The sequence below is a fragment of the Gossypium raimondii genome, chromosome 10 (genome assembly GCF_025698545.1).
Source record: "Gossypium raimondii isolate GPD5lz chromosome 10, ASM2569854v1, whole genome shotgun sequence".
Taxonomy (NCBI): Eukaryota; Viridiplantae; Streptophyta; class Magnoliopsida; order Malvales; family Malvaceae; genus Gossypium; species Gossypium raimondii.
In genome coordinates, this window is record NC_068574.1 from 9,460,802 (window position 1) to 9,486,624 (window position 25,823).

The following is a 25,823-nucleotide window of genomic DNA, read 5'->3' on the forward strand; positions in this document are numbered from 1 at the left end:
TAATTCATCCATTTTATTAAAGCAAGAAAGGAAATTACAAGCCAATCCTGGTTTCGATGGCTTGGGATATTGTTTTATGATGGAGAGTTGAATATTTCTATGAATATAGGGCAAGTTCTCCTTTATTGTCAAGTTGAACCATTTATTTCTAAATTTGCTCGGGATGATAAATATTTTACTTGATGAGTTTATATAACCATATTGTTCCCTATTAAGGGTTAGCCATCTTTAAATTCTACTTGAGTTTCCAGTCTAACCTAGATATCTTATTTTTGTTCTTTGTGTACCTTACCAGTAAAAGGTATACATGGTGCTTTAGCTTTAACCTTTAACCTTCATTTCAGAGCTTACTATATTTGTCTTTAGAATATTTATCCATTTATGACACAAATGTTGCTTGTGTGTGGTTGCAGGTTCCCTATGCCATAAGCTATTCGTTTTCTGCTTATCCATTTATTTTATAAGTAATGGCTAGGGTCATTAAAGAAAACAGAGAAAAGGGGAAAATTAGAAGAAAATAAAAGAAAATGAAGAAGTTACTCAAAAGAAAATATATATATATATATATATATATATATATGTAGGGACTACTTGTGCAATTTAACTTAAAATTTTCATATAACATGATATAACATGTTATTTCAGCTTGTCATTATACCATTAATGACTCGATGACCAAAATACAGCAAATAAATAATATTAGAGATCATATCATAACTTTTTAAAGTTCGATGATCAAAACATAATTTAAACCATATCTGTAATTTACCCTTCACTTAAACCTTGTACAAAATACAAACCTTGATTACACTCAGGCAAGCATATTTTCTTCTGTTCTGTTTTGCCTTTTTAAGTGAGGATGCAGTCAACCGCTTTGCGGTTAGACAACCCTTTCTATACACAAGCTTTAGCAATTCTCAGATTGTCAATTTTACTTAAATAGCAAGGAACAACAGAAATAACAAATTCATGCATCCCTGGATCTTTTGCATTGTTGAAATGGCTTTATGAAGTACGAGGCAACCGGTGTCTTGGGAACCGGAATCAGCTTTCCCACAATTGCAAGAGGCCAGCTTCAAAAGATAATTGCCAGTCAAAGAAGGTTACAAACATTATATATATGACTCTCTCGGTTTTGGTAAAGAAGTTAATGAAGCATTTTCCAAGGCAAAACTAATTAAATATTTGACAGTTGGAAACCTAGGCTTAGAGATTTACTACTAACTGCTCTTGCAACGAGGGGGGAAAAATAACTTTTCAGTTGTGTTTGACCACATCAATTAGCATTAGCACTAAATAGTAACAGTTAATACCAATATTCGAACAATCAATGAAGGGAGAAACTACCTGATAATGCCAATGCCAAGGGATACAAGCCACAGTTGCCAATCAAGTCTCACTGTTGAGGTAAACTTTCCAAGGAACTCGATGATGATTATCTACAAAAGAGTTGGAAAAAGTAACATGAGTAGACCAATTAAAAATGAGGACCACAAACAAAGCAGAACAGTCCATGGATTGAGTTAAAAAAGGATGAGATTATTAATCACCTGAAGTATGAAAGTGAATCCAATTATTCCCATAAAGAGGTAGTTTTTAGTCACTCCTTTGAAGCAATTGATTTCTTCAGGCTTTCTAGCATTAAACTCATTGAAGATCTGCAATTTGAACAGTTATCAACCTTAAGCTTTACACCATGTAAAAATTATTTAGATAGGTATGCTTCAGCAGTCATGTATACTCTGTTCACAAGTCCAAATCATCCAATTGCAACAAGTGCCCTTTAGACATGGCATGTAGGTTATAGACTGTTTCTGGACATGTCATCCATTTTTTACTAAAAGTCTTAGTCACGTTTGCAAATTGATGGAAATGATGACAAAATTGTAGCGTCTACTTGAGAATATTTCAACTTAGGTACCAAGTCAAGAATTTAACTATAGCTTATGCACCCAAATGTGTAATTGACGGTGAACTAATAGCAACAAATCCAAAAATAGACCCAAAATCTCAACTTGTCAACAAGTACTTACTTGACACATGACAAATGCATTGAATATCAAAGAATTCTTCACTTTATAGGCATGTTCCCTGTTACCATCATCCTCCAACTGAAGAATGGTCATGCCTCTGAAGTTGAGCACAAGGAGGACAGTGACTTGATATAAAGCCTGAAATGACATGTGAAAACATCATAAGAGAACATGGAACATAGAGCTATATTCCAGACCCTGGTCTGAGTTAGCAACACTCAATCAAATAAATTGCAAGGCAGCACAAGCTAAGACAAGTAAAAAGTTAACAGGTGAAAATAATTAGTCATATGGCAAGGACCAAAAAAGAACGGGTACCTGTATTAGTAAGTTCCTCCACATGATGTTTGTAATTAGAGGTTCTCTGGAAAAGTAAAATATTTACATCAACAACACAAGACAATTAAAAGATCAACTAGACAAGGTACATTCAGTCATTTCTAATAATCTATAACTAATGTATATACTAGCTTGAATTTGAACCCAAAAAAAAAAAAAAGCCTAGCTTGAAAGAGTAGACAAGTTGAAAACAGAATACAGTGACATTGAAAAGTAAGGTGAAACCCTTCTCTTTCTCCCCACTGAATCCCCTTACTGTTTGCCTGCTTGAGTCTACATCAATGTTTCTGCATGCAAACATGCATTTCATTTCCTACAGAAATCAATTTTAGAAAAAAAAATACTGCCGACTGAGAAGACAGGTTTTTTTTTTTTTTGCTGGAAGCTTCCTTCCCTAACTGAAATCACCGAAAATATTCAAATGAAAAGAAACACGACCATTTGACATTTTAGGACCATAAGCTATGGTGAATGAAATCAGCAGCATATCACTATGTGCTAGCCAGAAATATTCATTGTGTTGGTGACCTTAGATTAAAACAAAAATACTTGAATATTTGACAATAAAAATTATATGAAGATGTAAAAACAATCCAGATGAGGTGGACACTATATTTCTTTCACACAGATAATCTAAGAATTGAGAAGCAGTAAAAAGGGATTGTTGTAGAATTGTCTGCCTTTGTGCCATTCAGTAATGTTCTGAAGACAAACCAAATGTAAAATGTTTCTGAAATTCCACAAAAAGCAAAAACCTTGTATATTTTCTCAGATTAAAATATTTGTAAAAAGATATCAGCCTTAATGCCAGATAAAAATGTTCAAAGATAAACCAAACATTAAATGTTTCTGAAATTTTACAAAAACTGAAAGCCTTGTAAATTTTCTCAGAAAAAGATTAAAAGAGCCATATATAAATGTAGCATTTTACATATTAGTAAACAGAAATAAGTTAATTTTGATCAATAAATAATCTTAAAGACAATTGCCACATCTATGCTTGCACAAGTGATAGTAATTATAGAACTAGAGTGCTATGATTCAAATTACATGAAACATTCACATGAGAAAGGATTCAAACCTTCGGCCAACTGGCGACCTATGCATAAGGTTGTCTGTTGGAGGTTCAGTGGCCAATGCAAGTGCTCCAAGTGTATCCATGATCAGGTTAACCCATAGTAACTGTAGCAAAAGAATTCAATCATTCAAATTTTTGTCTTCATAAAGAGATGTTTTAACGAACATATCTTCTTAGGTTGACCATAGAGTAACTTATCCTACTCGTTTTTCTCCTATCTCTACCCTAACAGAAACATGATTTTTGAACTTTATTCAACAAGCACGCTCACTAGTTTTTAAGTTCAATCACCACATACAGAATGACAAAATGATCAGCGAACAGCTATTTAATTCATGGCCTAGCACCCAAAACTATATTCCAGGAAATTAAATAAAACTTTCCCCTTGTCAGAACCCAAATATACAAATGTCATACAAGCTTTTAACCATAACACCCATTTTTAAACATAAAAACAGTGGCTGATCACTTTTTTTTTCTTTGTGGGGGGAGAGCGGCAGATAATAATACTAACTGCTATAGTGTAGGCTATGAATTAGAAAATGAACAGAAAGCATTAAGAAAATATGATTTGGTCAAAGTTTTGTAGAGAACACTAGTTTTTGGAAAAAGTTTAACCTTACATGATTGTGACTTATATTTATAACAAATCATTAATCTAGAGTTTATGAATAATGATTGGTAGGTCAAATGAAAAGACAAATAACAACATATTTTTTAATTTATAATGCATAAATTTAAGTTATAGATAGAAATAAAAATTTATTTTGAGAGGGCCAACCAAGTAATTATGATTTTATTTAGTAGTAAATAAGAATGTTCAATTTTTCTTTTTTGGGAGAGGGTTAGATGGTAAGAAAGCCCTAATGAATTAACACTAGAAAAGTCCATTTATAATCTTGGAGAAAAATAAAAGCTCATTACATTTTTAATTTGAAAAAACCACTTCAACCCCCCTCATCACCTTCATTCAATTAAAATAATTTATTTGCTAAAAATTGCTTATGACCACTAATAATTATAAAATATAGGCCACAGCTATTTTATTTCAAACTAAAACATGAAATAGCTATCAACCAAAGCTATACCCCTTTTAACACAACATTTGCTAAACAGCATACCCTGTCCCATAAAGCTTCTGAGACATATCAGATTCCGGGTAACCATGAAACCAACCCATCTACAACAAGCTTTTCAGAACTGGAACAGTGGTTGAACCAGTCAGGCCATCGGTTCGCTGGTCCAACCAGTTTGGATGGTTAGATTAAATAAATCATCAAAAATTAGTAAAAATATTAAAAACCAATTCAACCAGTTTTTTAGCCCGGTTGAACCGGTCTGTATTGGTTCTTGCCTCAACCAGTCCATTTCGCTGGTCCCACCCAAGTCCGATCCAGTTCAGATAACATTGATGTACAAAACTTAAACTATCATTGATGCGCACAACAAATGAAATCCCTAGATCATTCATACCGTCTATGATGATACTATGGTCCTAATGTGAAGCATAACTTTCAACACTCCTTTGAACAGTTAACTAAAACACCAAATTTCATTGATTACAAGAAAGGGCAGTACCTGCACCGAATTTAAAGGAACATCACCAGTGGATATTGCTGCCACAACATTAATTACAAGGGCTGCAACATTCACAGTAAGCTGGAATTGTATAAACTTCTGAATATTGGCATACACAGAACGACCCCAGCGAACAACCTACATTAGCAATACAAAGCTGAGTTACAATTGCTGGAAATTTGAAACAATAATATCCATGTGAAAGAATGAAACATGCATGCTAACCTTCACAACTGAAGCAAAATTATCATCCAATATAACGATATCTGAACTTTCTTTTGCGACTTCAGTCCCTTGAATGCCCATAGACAGACCTATATCTGCCTAAAATACAGAAAAAGTAAAAAAGCAATCAACAGAATATAAAATGTAAAAATGTGGAGATCAGCAAATTAAGTATGGAAGACATGGTGTAATCACCAATCAGTACTAGAGGCAGAGTATGAGTTCATTAGATTTAGGAACAAAGCTGCTTGAATGAAAGGTAATTGGTCCATGATGGTTCACAACTTCACATAGCTGGTAGTAAGCAAAAGAACTATTTTCCAATTATATGACTCATTGACAATCTCTCAATTTTTACATTATAACATTGGTTAATGCCCAAGTTAGTCTGGAAAGGGCATAATTATTAATCAGAACCATAGTGAATATGCAAGTATTTTAAGCGTACACAGAGATACTAAGGTACTGTTTGATAACTAAACAAATTCAATAATGATAAATTAAGTGATGAATTTTAGTTAGAAAATTTACGTACAGAATTTACCTTATAAAGGTAATTTAGTATGCAATTGAAAATTACATGCTTATTGGATATTTTATTTATCTTTTATAAATTAGAAATATGGTTTTATAATTATTTTCAATTCATAAAAGTTAAAAGGAAAGAATATAAGATTATTGCATTTCAAAAAATGTCTTAAATTGACTTAATACGTTAAGTAGCAAAAGCTACTAAGTATTTCAGCAATTATTGTTTGAAAATCTTCCATCAAGTAGTTCCTACAAATAATTATTGAACATATTGAAAAATTAAAACCATTCAAAATTTCAACTTTCACTAGTTTATCAAACACCAATGCTTACCAAATATAATATGCATCCTAATGCATCATCATTAAAAGATAAATAAATAAATCTGTCAGTTAACCACAAAAACAAACCTCATGAAGTGCAGGAGCATCATTGGTACCATCTCCAGTCACAGCCACAACATCCCCTCCCTTGCGTAAGGCTTGAACAAGCAAAAGCTTGTCATTTGGAGAAGATCTCCCCATTACCTGCACGATACTCCCAATTAACCACTCTTTAATGCTTGAATCAACAAATATGCTCTACACTTGGAGAAAGATAACAGGATCTAAAGCCAATATAGAAACATAGTCGATTGATACCATTATTTTCCTGGCCACTTGTTCTCTTTCTTTTTCAGTTAAGGCACGAAACACCCTTCCTTCAATGATAGTGGGCTCAGTAACATCTTGTGCAGAACTAAGTATCCCACACTCCAAAGCTATTGCTTGTGCTGTCTGGATATTATCTCCAGTGACCATGCGTACCTAAAGATTCAAAAAGTTAGGGTTCCATTTCATGATTTTCATGATTTTCATGATTTTCATGTAATTTAATTGTTATATGTATCAAAGTGTGTGTAGCTCATATAAGGCATTATCATTGATAAAAATTCCAAGTATTCATTCTAAATTATAGTAATTAAAAATCTTTAATTTCTTTTTCTAAAAAAAATGAAAACTTGACCATCCAACTGTCTACAAAACTAGCAGTCTAGGCACCAAGGATATAATAACTTCAGAAGCTAATCTTACAAAGCCATCAAAATTACCTTAACACCAGCATCCGTACAAATTTTCACAGCATCTTTAACACCTTGGCGACAAGGATCCTGCAGGTGAAAATCATATTAAGCTAAAAGAGGAAGCAGTTCCACTTTGCACATGAGTCTAGCTCAATAAAGCAGGATAATCATGATTAATTCACATAATTGAACAAAACGGCAACTCCCTAAACACTTCCAAACTGCCTTTGTATACATGGAAACACGAACACTCAACACCAAAAGTAACATCAAATTTGAAAAATGAATCCAAACTAATAATTATAAGGAAACGAAAGAGCATAGTTCAGCTGTATAAAGAACCTTTTTGTTTAATGTGTACAAGGAAATCCACTTTTAGATGGTTGTAATCTAATAATAGCCATTCCTCCATTTATTTTTAGCATATTTATCATTGTATGGCAGAAAGTACACATAATAAGATAATCATTAAAGGCACTCCTAAGTTCCAACATGCACAAAAAGAATGGCACTATAATGCTTAAAGTGGGGAAAAAAGGAGAAAAGCTATGGTATACAGGTTACATTGACCATTGCAAAAGCTCTCCTTTTGTGGCAGAATTAATCTACCTCAGTAAACTTCAATGAGTAATTTTGTTTCTAAAGATAGATCTACTTGCTTGGATGTGCATGCAAGTAACACTTTGTTTAGTGATATATATCATAAAAATGTTGCACTTAAAAGAGAAAAGAGCAATTGCTTTCTTTCAGAAACAAAGTTCCATATCGTCATTCAGCGCAGCTTATCATAAACTCATTTGTAGATCAAACATAAAGTCAAAGCTACAATGATAGTCGAGCTACTAATAGATGAACAACCATTATGGGGAAGTACCATTAGGTAAAAGTGGGGAATCCATACTAAAAACAGTTTACCTTTATACCAACAATAGCAAGCAAAACAAGGTTATCTTCAGGTAAGACCCAATCATCAAAGCTCTCTTCATTACTAGGAACTTTTTCCTGTTCACACAATCTGTATGCAAGGGCAATACAGCGCAGGCAATTTGCAGCCATTTCATCAATAGCAGCCTCAAAAAATTCCTGCAGAAAGATGGTTAAACATAAAAGTTGAACCATATACTGATGTCAAATCATTAGCCATGACTTATGGTTAGAGGGAACTGATGCATATTGGCCCACAAGAAAATCTTCCATATTGACCAACAAAATAAAACGAAACTTTCAGATTCTATTATCATAACCAGATATCGTAGAACTTATTTTATAAACATACACACAGACACATACATATTGCATCTTACTTCACTCAAGCAAGCACTACTTTTGCACTGCAGACAATATAAAGTTTCTAGCAGCTAGAGTGTGTCATGCACCCTTGACAAATCCGGTTTTAAGCAGTAACAATGAAATAGATAAAACAAATTTAGGAATCAGAAAAAAAAAATAAACCACCTTAAAATTGTTGTATGCAAATATATAATACTAATATAAGTATGTAATAAAAAAATTATGAACATATACAAACGGTAAAAAGAGCTCAAAGCTAAAGTTAAATTATGGAGCTCAAATTGTGTCTGTGTATTGCAAATGAGAGGAAATTCCCTTATTTTTAACCCAGGAGATATTTCAATAGTGCATGCATGTGCTTGCGTGTGTAAAAATGCATAATCACTAACCTTGTCCTCATTCATGGATTGCAGGCAACCATTTGAATCAAGATATCCAGAACATGCAGCCAAAACTATCTCAGCTGCTCCCTTCCAATGTATATGAACTTCTGCATCAGACTGCCATAAGAAAATAGGTAAGAATATATATTAAAGGAGATTGTTTAAATTACTAATATCAATGGTATGTTCAAAATATTAGGCAAAGAAGCTTCGTTTTTTTTTAATGTTCTCAATCACCTTAACTAAATTCTACTAAAATGAGCTTGGACCTGAGCACTTCAGCTATATTCCCATCAAGAAAAAGACTTGATCAAGTAAGCATCAAAGTGCATGGGCAAGTCAAATACTTGACAGCTAAGAAATCTCAGTTTTCCTAGGCCCAAAAATCACAAATCACATATGAAAGATTCATATCTCATAGGCTGAACAATGATAAAATACTAGCAAATCCACCACATTTTGCTGTGGCATTGCAAAAACATTTTTTTTTTAATTTTTAAAACAATAGATCAATAAAAAAAACTTAAAACTACTTTTTTCTTAATTATAAACAAATGATAAGAAAACAATTAAAAGTCAAGCAAAGAAAAAAAAAGAAGAGAAAAAGAGAAACCAGAAACAGACCATAATAATAATTTTCATGTTTTTGTTCATTTTTCACATTGGCTTCGTTCTTTTTCTTTCTTCCCCCTCTTTTAAAATTCTTCTTTCACCAAAAATTGAAAAGGCAAAAATTCTATTACCCACCCAAACATAATTTCACCCAACAGAACCACTTTTTTGTCCGGCTAAAATGGACCTAATTTTCTGTTTTTCCCCCTCCTTTATTCCTTCATTCCCACAGCTGAGTGGGCCAAGATCTGGCTCTTGCCTCAATTGGCACAGCAGGGGCAAATTGATTCACTTCTGCTTGGCAGAGTTCAGCATGGAGGTGCCAGATTAGTATACCCCCATAAGACCTCCATCCATGCTGCCTCTCAAGCTTAAGCTGCCCCTTTCACTCTCCTCTCTTCTCCTTCTCTCCTAGTTTTTCTCTCTACATTTTTTAACAATTTACTTTTCACCTTAAGTACTACGAATCCCACAATACCAAATTATTAAGCAGACTATATTTAGCCAACTTATTTCCTGATCCACCAGCTTAACAAAACAAAAGACAAGCCTGCATTACCCAGTCAAGAAGGCCTGGACAACAGATGTTTCTACCATTCATGTCCTTATTCCGGTCCTATAATCAACTAACAATATCAATTATAAATGGAATCAAAATGTTGCCATTTCACAATATTTGATTGAATGTTCATTCAATGCCGTTAACAGTGTTTATTTTAATTCACCCTTAAAATCCAATCACACTTTGATATGTTTGAAACAGAAACTGGTGTTGTAGAAAATGTCTTATTCTAAATCCAGCCTAAGAAACCTGTCTATCGAAAAGTAAGCAAATTGAGGAAACAACCAAGATGCTTCTGTCAAACTGCTCAAATATGAATTTAATGCAAAATAAACATGCACAAAAATGTCAATGTTCCTAGGAGAGAAATCATCAGAAGGCCATTAGTGTTTTAGCCATAAACAAAGAAAGTAATTTTTTTTGTTACTTCTAATAATAGCATTTTAAATCATCTAACATAGGAGCATCAACAAATTCAGAAAGCATTAAGAAGTCAGACTGAAGCCACTACCCGTCGTAATGCAACACCACCTCGCTTTTTCTCTGAATTGAAAGGGAAAACATGAAGAATAGTGGATTCTGATCTGATAGCATCAAATTTCATCCCCAACTGCAATATAATTTTCAATGATTAGTATGTAAAAGCAAATTAAATCAAAAGTAGATGACAGACCAAGTTATGGGGTACCTCTATTGCCCAAGAAAGGATAGCTTTTTCTGTGGGAGATCCAGAAATCTCAACATCATCACCATCCTGGAAAATGAATGTTATTCAATGAGATTTCTAGTGTGACTTATGAACAATATCAACTATAATCACAAGAACCAATTGATAAGTCAGAAGCAAAGGTCATTGCCTACTGAAAATATTTAAGCCTAGCCAAAAACTAATATTTTCTTAAGCATAATAAATATTTATCTCTTGACCTTAGCATAATGAATTAGATGAACAGAGACAATCTTACCTTAGACACAAAAACATTCCCCGTGGTACTCTGTGCAACTCCTTCACTCAACAGAGACACAACTGATAGGTGCAACTGAGAAGACTCAGCAGGTGGATTTATCTTCTTTTTCCCAACAAAAGCTTCAACAACAGTCATCTGTGATACTAGTTAATCAGACTGAAATCTAAAGCTATCAAACAACTGGATTAAAAAATTGAAACAGCTAAATAAATTTCAAAAACCAAACATATTTAAAAGCCATGTAAAAGAATTGACCGAATAAGAGCAACCCTGATGAGGCAAAGCCATGCAGCAAGGATGAAAATATGGCATTATTAGAAGAAGAAGAAAAAAAGACACAAGAAGAATTTGTCAATGATTAAGGCCAGGTACAAATTCAAGGTGAGAAAGATATGAAGATACTGCAATCAAGAGTGCGTATATATCATCATCACTACTGTAGAGACTTTTCACATGCAGTGCTTGTTTTCATTGAAAAAAGTTAACACTTAATAGCATGCAACGAATGGACTAGATCTGAGCGAGAACCTTTCAGAGAGTGTGGCATAAATAAGGTGGGCTGGACAAAAGTTGCAATATATTTTCACTACAATTGGAACCAAGAAGATATAAGGAAACTAAAAGGTTATATAAGCCCTAACCCTATCTGATTTAATAGAAAGAAAGCAATAACTTTTTTACACTTTTTTATCACTACTTGCCTCCTGTAAGCCTCTTTCCAATTGAAGTGGGCCCAACATATATTGGACATTTCCACATTTATCAAGTGTGAAAACAGAAAGCACAAAATCATAGTGGTGTAACAAAAACCATATAGAACTAACCTCATTCAAAGTCAATGTTCCAGTCTTATCACTGCAAATTGTTGTTGCGGAGCCCATGGTTTCACAAGCTGAAAGCCGGCGTACCTGTGTATCTGTATCTGTTAGATAAACATTCCATTAAAGAAAAACACGTTGATCATAGAAGCAATCGTGGACGTAAAACATTTAAAAGTAGAATTAATGAACTTGCCAAAGCTTTATCTGCCATCATCTTCCGCATCGAGTATGCAAGACTGTGAAAGTTCATGTAAGAACAGAACCATGAATAAAAGAGTAGGAAAAGAAGCACAAAATATACTCGACAGCATGAGTTCAATTGTTAATGCATAGGTACCAAAAGCTACGAATTAAACTTACGTCAAGGTAACAGCCAAAGGAAGGCCTTCAGGCACAGCAACGACAACAATTGTAACCTGAACAAGTCAAGTCAGAAAATCTTGGACTTGCTAGTAAATAAACATTAAAATATTAGCATCACCTTTGCTTCATGGGATTAATTATTCTGTTCAAGTGCTAAATATAGTGCAGGAGGAACATGAAATTTATGGGAAAAATCAAATAAAAATTGAGACCCAAATCATTTATAGGAAGGCAAAACAGTTACATGCTTACTTTGGTCCACTTACTACTGTTTATTTGTTCCTTTTGGTAATTTCAACAACTTGTTACTTGTGAAACCAGACACGGTTACTCCCACCACGTAATAGCATACATGTATTTTTATTTTAATAAACCTATGTCATAAGCCATTCCCTTCTATTGTCAGACTATTATAATCCTTAATAATTACAATCTCATTCCCCTCTATACCAAACAAGACCTAATGAACTATGGTGTACTTACTGCAATTGTAAAAATTTTAACAACATCATTAAATGCATCATCAAATTTAGTGCGTCCTTTAATAAATTGTGTAGCTCCATTTGGATCTTCAGTATTTCCAGTGAAGTATCTAGAAACCAATCAAAAGTAAGACGTTAGATGGCATGCAATTCATCTAGCATGAGTAATAAGTTATTGATTCTTAGCATACCTTGCCAAAAGAATAGCAAGCACAGAAACAGCTACAGAAAGCCCAACTATGCCTATAAAAGTTGCAACTCCATTCAGCCGCACCTACAATGTGTTATAAATAATAAGCTTAAGATGCATCATAATAATTGGAACTAGGTATTATTAAGATACACTCTACTCAAACCTGCAAGGGGGTCTCTTCACCAGTATCCTCAGAAATACTTGCCATTAACAGTCCCCACTCGGTATTGATTCCAACACCAGTCACCTACAAACAATTTAGGAAAGATGACATTTCAATGGTTTGAAAGTGAAACAGCAAACCAGGCTAAGCTATCCAAGATGTTAAAGAAAGATCAAATGCATAGTGAAGAAAGATCAGAATCTACAAAAGACGACCTCTTCTAAAAGACAAACTCCCTACTAAAGACATAAACGCAGTGTTAAGACACAGATAATCAAGTGCCACATGTCGAGCACACCAAATTAAGTTCATCAATTTTTTTCTGTTCTTCTTAGCTTAAAACAAACATTATGCAACTCATCCTATAAACCTTACAATTTTTGGCAGATCAAACAGAAATTTTTTTCAAATCCAACAAGAAAAGAACATTTTACCAACACATACTTAACAAATCAAAATCTAGTTGCCATTCATAAAGTGATCAACACTAACAATCTTTCTCAAACTACTACCTCTATACAAGAATCATATCAGGTTATAAATGAAACACAAAGGATAATTTGAGATAAGAGATAAGAAAAGAAAGATTATCTCACACCAAAACCAGCTTACACAGCTTCTCAATAAAATGCACCCCCATTTAATAGACAGATCAATCAACAATTTGAAACGTAAGTACAATGCCAAAACAAAAGCACAAACCATTTCCTACTATCTCTCTACAGTCTCCGTAAAAAGAAAGACAGAAGCTTAGAGGACTTGGCAAACATCACCCTATAGAACTAATAAGTTACCAGCAATAATCAAAGTGGTTAACAATGACCACCAAGTAAAGAAAAAATGCAAGATATTAATTACCAGCATGGTACCAAAACCATCAGCAACTTTGCAGCCAGACATCAAAAATGGGTCATTTTGATTCTTGTGAACCTACAAGAAACCTTGTGCTTAAAACAATGAAGCCTAACATTAGATAAATGCATTACCAAACAAGCAACTTACAATCTTGCTTTCTCCAGTCATGCTAGATTCATCAATTGCTAGAGAATGGCCAGCGATTAAGACTCCATCAGCAGGAACCTAACAAAAGCATCAAACTATTATTTAGTCCAAGTGCACATGAATATCAATGCCCTGGAGAAAAACTGAGAAACACACCTGATCACCAATCTTTAGCGGGACAAGATCACCAACAACAAGATCATATATTGAAACCTTTACAGTTCTACCACCTCTCACGACCTGAAAGGACATTAAAAAAATAACCAAATTTTAAGGTAACTATAGAAATGCTAAAAATGGACGTTGCCATACAGCAAGAAGTAACACATACCTCTAGCTGGATATTTCTCTTTTCCTCATTTAGATTTTGAAATTGAAGTGACTGACGATAATCACTAGTGGCTGGTAAACAATTGTTTTAAAAAAAGGTTAGCTACAGATCATCCTGCAGTATAACAATTACACTGCTTGTAAAAACATTAACATTATACAACTAAGCCAAACTTTAATTACAGGAAGCTGCTTTGATACAAATTGCATTCTATTTACAGAGAATTATCAAATTTGATACCTGTAACAAGTATAACAAGAAAAACAGCAAAGAAAATGCTACCCCCATCATACCATCCTTCTTTCAAACCCTATAAATGATATCAATTAAAACAATTACCAGTAAGGATAAAGAAAAGAACAAAGAAAAAGTAAAATCAATGCAAAGTAATAAAATGGAACAGCCAATAGCAACATAATAGTCATATCAAGCCTTTAAATATTAATCATTTCCCTTCCCTTCCTTTTTCCCCAAATTTAGGGAACCAAAAAAATGGGAGTTTTTAAGGAAATGAAAATTATATTTTTCAGTTCCCCTAAATTTGGGGGTAAAGGAAGGGAAACAAAAGAAAATGGAGGGTTACAGAGCTCCCCTCACTTTGCTTCCTTTTGTGCAACTGCAATCCCAATGAAGGGAAAACTTCCCCAATATCCCCTCTTTTCCTTTCGCTTCCATCTCCTCAATCCAAACATACCATTAGTAAATTCAAAGCAAAGAAATGTTTTACCTCAGTCTTTATTCCCAACCCCAGTGACACAGCAGCTGCTATAATCAATATAATAAGGGTCAAATCTTGCCATGCCTCCCAGAGGAACATCTACAAAACAGCATAGGTATCAATCAGTATCAGTAAAATTTCAACCATAATTGCAAGAATTGAAAGAAAAAAATAAGGACTTCAAAGAAAATAATATACCCAGAAACTCCGCCCCTTTTTCCGTGGATATGTATTTGATCCAAACGCATTCCTCCGGTTCAATAAATCAGCCTCATCCTCGTCAATTCCTTTCTCTAAATTTGTTCTCAACAGACCTGACAACCCTTTAACCTGATGAAGGAATTCACCAAGAATAACAGACATTAACAATAAAAAAAGCACCAAGTAAATAAGGAAAATTACATATATAGATAACTTACTCCACCATATTGTTCAAGTGCAGATAACTTATGATCACGGGTCATGGATGCAAGTTGTTCTAATCCAATTTTATAATCATCACCGGCACTTGGCGATGCAACTGGTGCACCTGATACTGAAATTGCACAGATATGTTAACATGAAGACAAAGTAAAAAATAAAAATAAAAAACTAGGTAGCAAAGAAACTGTAAGAGCATTAGGTACAAAATGAAAAAATAGTGTGGTTTTGAGGCATCAAGAAAAGAAGAGACAGGTGCAATGAAAATGGAGAGTATTTGTATTAGCATATATGTTTATATTATCTTAAAAGTATAAAATGTCCTATTAAGATTGCAAACTGCTCAAGTAAAAACATCAAAATACTTAAACTTTGCTCAACCAATTCATCATCCCCATGAGCTCGAGTTTGACTCATAGTTACATCAATTAAGCTTGGTTTAACATCAGGCCAAGCCCAAGTAGCTCTCAATTACCTTGGCTTATATGTTACATTCCTACTCAACAGTAAATGGTTGTAACTAGAAGACATAATTTATTTCTCACCACTTGAGCAATGAATTCTTATTTGAAAGGATTCCTGTGCACTATTTTGTGTTCATGTTTCTCCAAGCACTTCCCCATTGTGCAAGCTAAATTGCAAAGAACCATTATATTGCTACTATTTACTAAAATTGGACATTGGAGAGAAAGCAAGAGCAAAGAAAGTCAACAAAAATAAAATTGTGGAGAAAAACTATAGGTAATATTTTGGTAAAGCAGCATACCAATTTGATTTTCCCCAGCCAATTTGAAAAGCAATGCTGCCTGCAGAAACAAGCAGAAATCAGTTCAACTTTACTGGAAAAAAAGATCCAATTAAAATGTTGACTAAAATATTTAAAATTACTCTGATGACTTGTGCATGAGCTCTTATCATCCTCTTTCTTTGCTCTTTTTCTTCTTCCTTTTTCAAGTCCAAAGTGTAGCGAAATCGACGAGAAGCATTTAGCACAAGCGCTGCTTGCTGTAAAAGAAAATAAAAAATTAGCCCAAGCTCCAAGAAAAACAAGTGTCCCCCTCTCCTCATCTTACCCAAAGACCACAAACTAACAGATAATTAATGCATTAAAAAAATATTGAAAAAATCATGAATTGAATATGGGATAGCAAATAATCAAAAGCAATATGAAATTTGCAAAACTTGGTTATAAAGGCATGAATTAGTTTCTTTTTTTTTAAAAAGGCCCATAAGCTCCAACCCAATCACAATGAGACCTTGACATATCAGCCGTATGACTCAACAAGCATAATCCTAGATAAGACTTAGCTTTAGAAATATACTTAAAAACAGCCAAAACCAAAAAGGTAGAAAATGAAATTAAATTGCAACAGCATCATGATTCTAAAATTAGCTTGGTCACTACATAGTTTGGAGGGAAAGAAACAGCAAATCACATCTAAGGCCCTCAATCTATCTCCTGTTTGCAGCAATGCATCTGCTGAATATTTAAGTTTGTAGCATGGCATTACGCTTCCTTTGGATTAATGATATAGTGAGTATCCAGAAAAGAAGACCTAAACATAGAGCAGCCATTTTCAGACTGATCATACTGTACACTTAATTGGAAACCACCTATTCAACACAGTGATTGATGCAAAGAATGCAGCATGATACCTAAAACCAGCATCACCCACGATTCAGTTCAGTTCATTCTGGCTGCTCACATATTTATAACATTATGGCAACTTGGGCAAAAATTTCAGACTGAACACCCACCCTGATGTTAGTCCAAGCAAGCATTACATAAGAAATAAAAACTTGCAATTTAATCATTCAAAGCATCACTAAAAAGTTCCCCTAACCCATTGCAAAGAATAACAAGTAAAAATATAGCTTAAACACACAAGTGAAAATGGAAGTTTATTTAATTACCACTAAATACTATATAACAACTTTTTCTTTTTTTACAATTACAATGAGAGAGAGACAATTATACAGACGGAGAAAAAGGGATTACCCTCCAGCGTTTGAGAGTCTCGGGGGAAGCATTCTTGGTGTGAGCAATGTCGAAGGGATCGGAGGCGCCAGCATCAGGATCAAGGTGATGGTCGAGATCAGCATTGTCCTTAGAAAGGCCAGCCTCCACGTCATTGAGGTGGAGGAGACCATTTCCGGATGAAGTGCCGCTCATATTGGAGATTGCTATTCAGCAGAAAAACTGTCGCAAGGGAGATGGCTCGCCAGTCCAACACAATGGCACAATCGCCGTACACAAAGTTGGGCCACCTGGAATACAGAAAGAAGAACCCTAGTGTTATGAAAACCACATCCAAATCTTTACTTCATATACTGTCTTTTTTCTTTCTAAACTTGTTTTAAATTTTCAAAACAAGCAAGCCAAAACAGAGTAAGAAAAGGGAAAATCAAACAGCAGCAAACCGTAGAGAAGCAAGGGATGAATGTGGATTAGAGGGGAATCCACAAAAAGCGGAGGAATTCGCTTCCAATATCATTCTGTCACAATAACAGAAAATTCCAGATTCTTTATTTTGTACGGCCAAATTGAACTTCGTTTATTGTGTATTGCTTTTTGTTATTTGTTATTTGGATTGTTTTGTGCAAGGAACAAAACCTCCAGTAATGAAAAGAAAAATAAAACAAGAAACCAAAAACAAAGACAGTTAGATTGTTTGGTTTACCAGCAAAGCAGGGGGAAATCCAACCACCGATGGCTTGGTTGATGAACGATACGACGGCAAGGACTTTGCGTTGATTTCCCATACGAGTCGTCGCCCCACTCACGCTTTGTTTTTAAAAGGAACTTTCTTAGAAGTTTCCTTTGGGAATTGACCTAAACCTTAACCAAACTCACTGCTAACAGCGATCAAGTTAAATACTTATTTGGTATGTCCTGTTAATTATATTAATACCTCAACACTTAACATTAACATGGTTAGTTTATATGGAATTGATAATCAATTTGATAGTGTTATATTTAAAAATTTAAGATATATAAATTAATAAAAGAGTATAAAAAATTTTACATCAAAATTAACTTAAAATGCTAATTTTCCATAGTCAAACATATCTCGACAATCATTTATCTAAATTCATTCTAGACATTTTTTTGGGTTTTTTATATATTTATATAACTTTTTAGTTCTTTTATATATTTTATAAAACCTTAAATGAAAAATCATCCCTTTCACCAATTTCTAACAGGCTACAGAAAAAACATTTAGCACCTCAAACTTTCGTTTAAAATCAGTCTTCTTATGAAAGATTTGCAATAATTGTCTTCATGCTAAGGATATACTTTCAAGGTGATTGTCTCTAGCGGATCATGCCTACCTAATTTGCGAAATAATAGGGAAACTATTAGAAATCATCCATATTTATAGAAAGTCAAAGATATGGGTATCAGAAATATATAGGTATCAAAAAGATATGGGTATCAAAATCTGGGATTTAAGGCACCAAAAGTGGGATTGAGATTTGGCATAAGATAATTGCAATTTTGATCCCTGAACCTCAACTATAAATAGGCCTAACCATTTATCTTCTTCATCATCCCAAATTTGCCATTCTCTACTTAAGGCATTGTTTTCTCTCTCCCTCTTTGTAAATTCTCACTTGTATTTTGGAGTGAAATATATTTGGTAGTGCCCGAGGACGTAGGCAAAATTTGTTGAACCTCGTTAAATTCTTGTGTTCTTTATTGCATTACTCTGCATGAATTGTGAGTGTGATTATAGTGATTTATTGTGCTATTAAATTACGATTGAGGGATATTCTGGCTAGGAAATACCTGGTACTTAAGCGATCCTTATGATCCACCTCTCTTTCCTGGGAATTAAACTTAGTGTGATTTTTAGTACAATAATTTGACTCTTTTACACGCTTCTGTACAACAATTGGTATCAGAGCTAGATTCGTACTTGGGGAATAAGATCGTTCATAGCACTGTTCACGCACAATAGTTGGGATTGAGGAGAAAAATGAAAAAGGTATCGTCATCAGTAAAGACTACTGTACCCAATGCAAAATTTGAAGTAGAGAAATTTGATGGTACCAATAATTTTGGTATGTGGCAATGTGAGATCCTGGATGTCTTATGTCAGCAAGAGCTGGATATAGCCCTTGAAGAAAAACCTGACAAGATGGATAACAAGGAGTGGGTCAAGATCAATAGACAAGCATGTGGAACAATGAGGGAGACATCAGCGAAGAAGTTGTGGGATACACTAGAAGAAAAGTTTCTAAAAAAAAGTCTTGAAAATAGGCTTTATATGAAAAAAAAACTTTATCGATTCACGTATGCACCCGGTATGTCGATGAATGACCATGTGAACTCATTCAATAAAATTTTAGCAGACTTGCTAAATTTAGATGAGAAATTTGAAGATGAAGACAAGGCATTACTGTTGTTGAATTCTCTTCCTGATGAATATGATCATATTACCACCACATTGCTTCATAGGAAGGATACAATCACATTTGATGCAGTCTGTAGTGCGTTGTATAGATTTGAGACTCGAAAGAAAGATAAAAAAGATCACAGAAATACAACTACAAAAATCTTAACAATAAGAGGTCATTCGCACAGCAACAAATCTGGTAGAATGAGTAAGTCCAAAGGGAGACCTACCAAAGATGAGTGTGCTTTTTGTCGTGAGAAAGGGCATTGGAAAAAGAATTGTCCTAAGTTACAAAAGGGCAAGGCTATTTCTGATGCATGTGTAGCGGAGCATGCTGATGAGTCAGACTTTAGCTTGGTTGGCATGGCAATGGCATGTCATACAGATGAGTGGATTCTAGATTCGGGATGTACTTACCATATGTGTCCTAATAAGGACTGGCTTTCTAGTCTTAAAGAACTAGAAGGTGGAGTTGTTTTTATGGGCAATGACAGCGCTTGTAAGACAATGGGAGTAGGTACAATCCAATTGAAGAATCACGACGGCTCAATTCAAGTCTTGATAGATGTTCGCTACATGCCTAGCTTGAAGAAAAATCTCATCTCATTAGGGGTCCTAGAATCTAAAGGGCTCACAATCACTTTAAGAGATGGATTACTAAAGGTAGTAGTTGAGGTATTGACGGTGATGAAAGGCACAAGAAGGAATAACCTGTACTATTTAAATAGAAGTAAAGTTATTGGATCAACATCAATAGCATCTACGAAAGTTGCAGATTCAGAGGCTACCAGGTTATGGCATATGCGATCGGGACATGTTGGTGAAAAAGCTTTGCAGAGTTTGGCGAAGCAAAGCTTGTTGAAAGGTGAAAATTCTTGCAAATTGGAATTCTGTGAACATTGTGTTCTGGGCAAGCAGACGAGGATAAAATTTGGTTCAGTAATTCACAATACAAAAAGAATTTTGGACTACGTTTATAGTGATGTGTGGGGACCTACTAAAGTGGCTTCTTTGGGTGATATGCACTATTTTGTTACTTTTGTTGATGATCATTCAAGAAAAGTATGAGTGTATCTAATGAAAAGGAAAAATGAAGTTTTTGATGCATTTCTGAAATGGAAAAAGATGGTGGAGACCCAGATTGGTCGAAAGGTCAAACGACTTCGGTCAAACAATGGTACTGAGTACAAGAATGATCCATTTCTACAAGTATGTCAAGATGAGGGCATTGTGCGACATTTCACTGTTTGAGATACTCCACAACAGAATGGGGTGGCAGAACGTATGAATCGGACTATACTGGAGAAAGTTCGATGTATGTTGTCCAATACTGGATTAGGTAAGGAATTTTGGGCTGAGGCAGTTACATATGCGTGCCATCTAATTAACCGGTTGCCATCAACTGCAATAAATGGAAAAACTCCTATGGAGATGTGGGTTGGTAAACCTGCTACTGATTATGATTCTTTACATGTTTTTGGTTCCACTGTATATTATCATGTAAAAGAATCTAAGTTAGACCCAAGAGCAAATAAAGCATTATTCATGGGTATAACTGGTGGAGTAAAAGGATACCGTCTCTGGTGTCTTGATACAAGGAAGATTGTTTTCAGTAGAGATGTGACTTTTGATGAATCAACCATGATGAAGAATAAGGATTCACAAAAGGATAACAAAACCAATGGCACTTTGCAGCAGGTGGAGATTGAAAAGGTTATTGATAATCCAACTAATATTGAAGGAACAAATGATGAAGAAGTTTCGACCCAAGAACTTTTATAGCAACATGATTCAATTGCATATAGGAGGCCAATAAGAGAGATTCGTATGCCTGCTCGCTTTGATGATATGGTGGCCTATGCACTTCCAGTTGCAGATGATATTCCTTCTACTTACACAGAAGCAAGAAGTAACCCTGATGGTGTAAAGTGGAAGCAAGCTATGAATGAAGAAATGTAGTCTCTTTATAAAAATAGGACTTGGGAGTTGGTGACACTACCTAAAGGAAAGAAGGCATTTGGATGCAAATGGGTATATGCAAAGAAGTAAGGATTTCCTGGTAAAAATGAAGTTCGATACAAGGCTAGATTGGTAGCAAAGTGTTACGCTCAGAAAGAAGGAATAGACTACAATGAAGTGTTTTCTCCAGTTGTGAAGCATTCGTCTATTCGGATTTTGCTAGCCTTGGTTGTGCAATATGACCTTGAACTAGTTCAGCTCGATGTGAAGACCGCATTTTTACACGGTGATTTGAAAGAGGAAATCTATATGACTCAACCAGGTGGATTCAAGGTTGTTAAAAAGAAAATTAGGTTTGCAAACTGACAAAGTCGCTTTATGGATTGAAACAATCGAGGCAGTGATACAAACGATTTGATCAGTTTATGAAAGTTAGGCAAGTTTAACAGTTGAAGAAGGCACTATCAAATGTTGTTGACAAATGTAGAGAGAATTGTGTGAATATAAGATTATTCGAATCAAATCTTCAAGGTGGAGATTATTGGAAATCATCTATATATATAGAAAGTCAAAGATATGGGTATCAGAAAGATATGGGTATCAGAAAGATATGGGTATCAAAATCTGGGATTTAAGGCACCAAAAATGGGATTGAGATTTGGCATAAGATAATTGCAATTTTGGTCCCTGAACCTCAACTATAAATAGGCCTAACCATTTCTCTTTTTCATCATCCCAAATTTGCCATTCTCTACTTAAGGCATTGTTTTCTCTCTCACTCTTTCTAAATTCTCACTTGTATTTTGGAGTGAAATATATTTGGTAGTGCCCGAGGATGTAGGCAAAATTTGCTGAACCTCATTAAATTCTTGTGTTCTTTATTGTATTATTCTGCATGAATTGTGAGTGTGATTGTAGTGATTTATTATGCTATTAAATTACAATTGAGGGATATTCTGGCTAGGAAAAACTTGGTACTTAAGCAATCCTTGTGATCCACCTCTGTTTCCTGATAATTGAACTTAGTGTGATTTTTTAGTACAATAATTTTACTCTTTTACACACTTCCGTACAGCAGAAACTTTTGAGCGCTTTTTTCTTCAATGCCAATTTGCTCAAGCTTTTGCTCTCCTCTCACACTTCGATCGAACTCTCTCAATGCCCTCTCCACCTCTAGTTAATTCTTCCAATGACTCAAATCAAATGACATCAACTCACACTTTTCTAAGATCTTTTACACCTTTGTTGCTAACACTCTCTGTATTATCTAAAAATCTAGAAACGAGCTAATCTTCAAAAATATCAACCCTAACCCGATAGGAACACTTATAAAGATTTATGATTTCTACCAAACAATTATGCATTCTTTGACACTGAAACCTCTTCTATCCCCATCCTCATACTCAAAAGAACACTTATTTTGGATCATAAGGTTCCACTTTTGACCCTCTATCTTGATACTTGGAAGTGCAAATTCAACGGTGGTATTAGTAGTGCAACCATTGCTCTAGGCCATAATGGCTCTCATCTTTTGCAAGTCAAAAGTTTCAAATTATCCAACATGCTTCAAGTCAAGATTCTTATTCTTTGTTGTATATTGGTTCTCCTCAAAACAAACAACATCACTTGCTTTGGACTGCTCAATAAAGATAAAAAATAGAGTAATATTATTCTTGGTCGAACCAATACATGATGAAAACTCAAACCGACTTTTGAAGACATTTAGCACCTCCTCTAAGCGATCTCGATCCAACAATGCAAAGTAAACAACTAACATCTCAAGAAAGATACTAAGCAATGGGCTACGTGTGCATCCAAAGCCATTATTAGCTTCTCTTGGCCATGATCTCTGAAACTCAAAGCCATTCTTAACTTATGGTCTTGCAAATGTACCAAAAACAATGAAAAATTAACACTAAATTATAAAGTTTTCTTACTTAGGTATCTATTTTTTTTAACCAAAAGTGATAACTAAACTTTAATTCTGTTAAAACTTTTTGTCCAACTATTAGTTTTGTTTTAAAAAATGTTGAAACCAATTAAACGATGACACATGACAATTTAATTAAAATAAATGTACGTGCTATTTAATATTTAATATAAATAAAAAATTAAATTAATAAAAATAAAACATGACATTTAATATCACTTAAATTAATAAAAATAAAACATGACATTTAATATTACTCAACTCTCTCTCCCACGATCCTCTCTTTCTCATTCTTTGTTTTTTTTTTCAGCTTAATCAAATATTATTGTTAAAGTTACTATTAAAGGCTTTTCACGTTCTTTAGCTTAGTCTCCTAAAACCATAAAATATTCAAACCAATTTTTATCGCACTTGTAAGATTTTTAGCTCAATTATGTGGATCCAAACAAGTCTAAAATCATGTGGCTCAATTTAAAATTGATCATTATAAATTAATCATCTCTCTACCTATTAGGGTTATATACAAAAACAAATAAAAATTATAACTCTCATTGCTGAGGATTTATGTAATTAAGGAAAATGTCAAGTGGGAGAAATCAATTCATTGTGGTGTTTTTCGTCAAATTCAATGGCCGACTTCAATTTTGCATAAGTACTTCTCTATATTAGTGAAAACCATATTATGCTAAATATTCTAAAAATAATTATTTATGCAAGATGAAAACTTAATTTGCATAATATATTGATCATAAAAATTTACATGTGGTATTAGAGCCTAAGTTAAATATATATATGATTTTTCATTGAAATTATTTCATGGCCTTAACCACTTGATTATGAAATTTGTATGAATATTCGATTGACATATTTCAATAGCTATGTTTAATAACTATTGTTCAAAAAATCGGTTTAGAAAACGGTGTTTTTAGGCACAACGAAAGTTTAAAATTCTTTTAAAGTCAAGCCTTTGTGATATTTATAGTAATAAACTTTAATCAAAATTATACATGTGCTTTGTGTGAAAGTGGTGTAGGTCGTTCCCCAACTTTCAATCAATCAACTTTCTCTGCTATCCTGGAACCTCAATTGCTTTGTGTGTGGGCTCAAGCAAATCAAATTAGTGCACAAAATGAAAATTTTATTTAACTTTCTATAGGAAAGCTAATTCTCTCTATAGTCAGTACACATGTGTGTTTTCCCAGAAAATAAATTTATCATGTAAAATAAAATTTCACTATCTTCTAACAAAATAGTGACACTTAAGAATTATGTGTAGGGAATCGGTACAAGAGTTATGTTCGAATAATGTCTAATTAAATAATAACATTTTAATACAAGATACGATATTCTAGTCTACCTAGAATACAAGCAGAGTTGACCGTGGGTCGGGCCCAACTAAAATTTTAGGCTCATTTGCTAGGCCAGAACCTGGCCCAAAAATAGGCCTAAAATTTTACCCAAGCCCTGCCCGAATAAAAATGCTAAACCTGGGCCTGACCCACCCATATTAATTTTTTAATATCATTTTTTACATCTAATTTTTTAAAAAAAATAATATATTAAAAATAATAAAAAATTAAAATAAATGTTTCTCAATAAATTGAAAATAAATTGAAAATATATATATTTAAATAACACTAATATAGATGTAACTTAACAAACATATGTCTCTAAAATAATAACAAAATTAACAATAAAACAAGAGTTATACAATATCCAAACAATAACAACAAAATAGTAGCAACATAATAGGGAAATGATAGCAAAATAGTGAAAAAAAGAAGAAGAAAATAGTAACAAAATAATAATAACAACAATAAAACAATAAAAAAAGACTACTATTTTTTTTTTTTGCATATTTGGGTCAGGCCAAGCCAGGCAAAAATGACTTACCCGAGGTCCGGCCAGTTTTCTAAACTGGTATTATTTTTTTGTCCAAGCTCATTTTTCGGGCCTATATTTTTATTCAAACCCTCCCAATTTTTAGGCGGGCCTTCGGGACATACAAGTGACAGTGACACCTCTAGTAAAATATTAAGATTTGTCATCCTTATCATGCAGGAAGGCTTAAATTAGGCCTTTCATGTATTGAGTCCAATTATATGTGTTTTTTAGATTTTTATCTAACTCAATAATTATTTTCTATTTCCCCAAATAATATTTATTTTATTTAATTAATTTATATTAACTAAATTAATTTCTCAATTAATCTATCATTCTAATTCCATTAAATTCACGACAAATTTAATACTTATGGTACGTGATGAACAATAATAAATTTTCACATTTAACTTTTAGTGACACACCTTATGTGACCAACGTCGTGATAACAAACTTTGCATCATAAAAAACAAATGGTGACAGAAATGTAGCTTCTAG

General features: G+C 33.8%; 1 protein-coding gene across 3 annotated transcripts; it reads right to left on the bottom strand.

Annotated features, from left to right (window-relative positions):
- Positions 1-743: 743 nt before the first annotated feature.
- On the bottom strand, positions 744-18,005 carry LOC105776976 (calcium-transporting ATPase 9, plasma membrane-type). 3 transcript variants are annotated; one of them, XM_012599969.2, is made up of 35 exons: positions 17,837-18,005; positions 17,577-17,651; positions 17,155-17,423; positions 16,044-16,160; positions 15,922-15,961; positions 15,155-15,270; positions 14,934-15,065; positions 14,745-14,834; positions 14,258-14,327; positions 14,018-14,088; positions 13,843-13,926; positions 13,687-13,764; positions 13,543-13,614; positions 12,685-12,768; positions 12,520-12,602; positions 12,330-12,438; positions 11,844-11,899; positions 11,677-11,719; positions 11,487-11,570; positions 10,660-10,797; positions 10,383-10,448; positions 10,206-10,304; positions 8,527-8,637; positions 7,763-7,930; positions 6,875-6,934; positions 6,426-6,590; positions 6,195-6,311; positions 5,254-5,352; positions 5,029-5,166; positions 3,454-3,554; positions 2,352-2,397; positions 2,034-2,171; positions 1,551-1,658; positions 1,348-1,439; positions 744-1,073 (listed from the first exon to the last, which is right to left on the bottom strand). In XM_012599969.2, exons 3-35 carry the CDS (start codon positions 17,326-17,328, stop codon positions 968-970), a joined length of 3,255 nt encoding a protein of 1,084 aa, XP_012455423.1. In that variant the 5' UTR covers positions 17,329-17,423; positions 17,577-17,651; positions 17,837-18,005; the 3' UTR covers positions 744-967. The 3 variants fall into 3 exon arrangements, with proteins under 3 accessions (XP_012455423.1, XP_012455424.1, XP_052477632.1); XM_012599970.2 differs by lacking the exon at positions 17,577-17,651; XM_052621672.1 differs by lacking the exons at positions 15,922-15,961; positions 16,044-16,160; positions 17,155-17,423; positions 17,577-17,651; positions 17,837-18,005 and adding an exon at positions 15,701-15,768.
- Between the last annotated feature and the right edge of the window lie 7,818 nt (positions 18,006-25,823).

Excerpts from the sequence above, each read along its gene's own strand:
- LOC105776976 (XM_012599970.2), bottom strand. The coding sequence starts at position 17,328 with ATGAGCGGCACTTCATCCGGAAATGGTCTCCTCCACCTCAATGACGTG. Across the intron at positions 14,835-14,933 it reads AAAAGGGGCGGAGTTTCTGG|ATGTTCCTCTGGGAGGCATG; the intron begins GTATATTATTTT and ends GCTGTTTTGTAG. Across the intron at positions 12,439-12,519 it reads CTTGCTATTCTTTTGGCAAG|ATACTTCACTGGAAATACTG; the intron begins GTATGCTAAGAA and ends ATTGGTTTCTAG.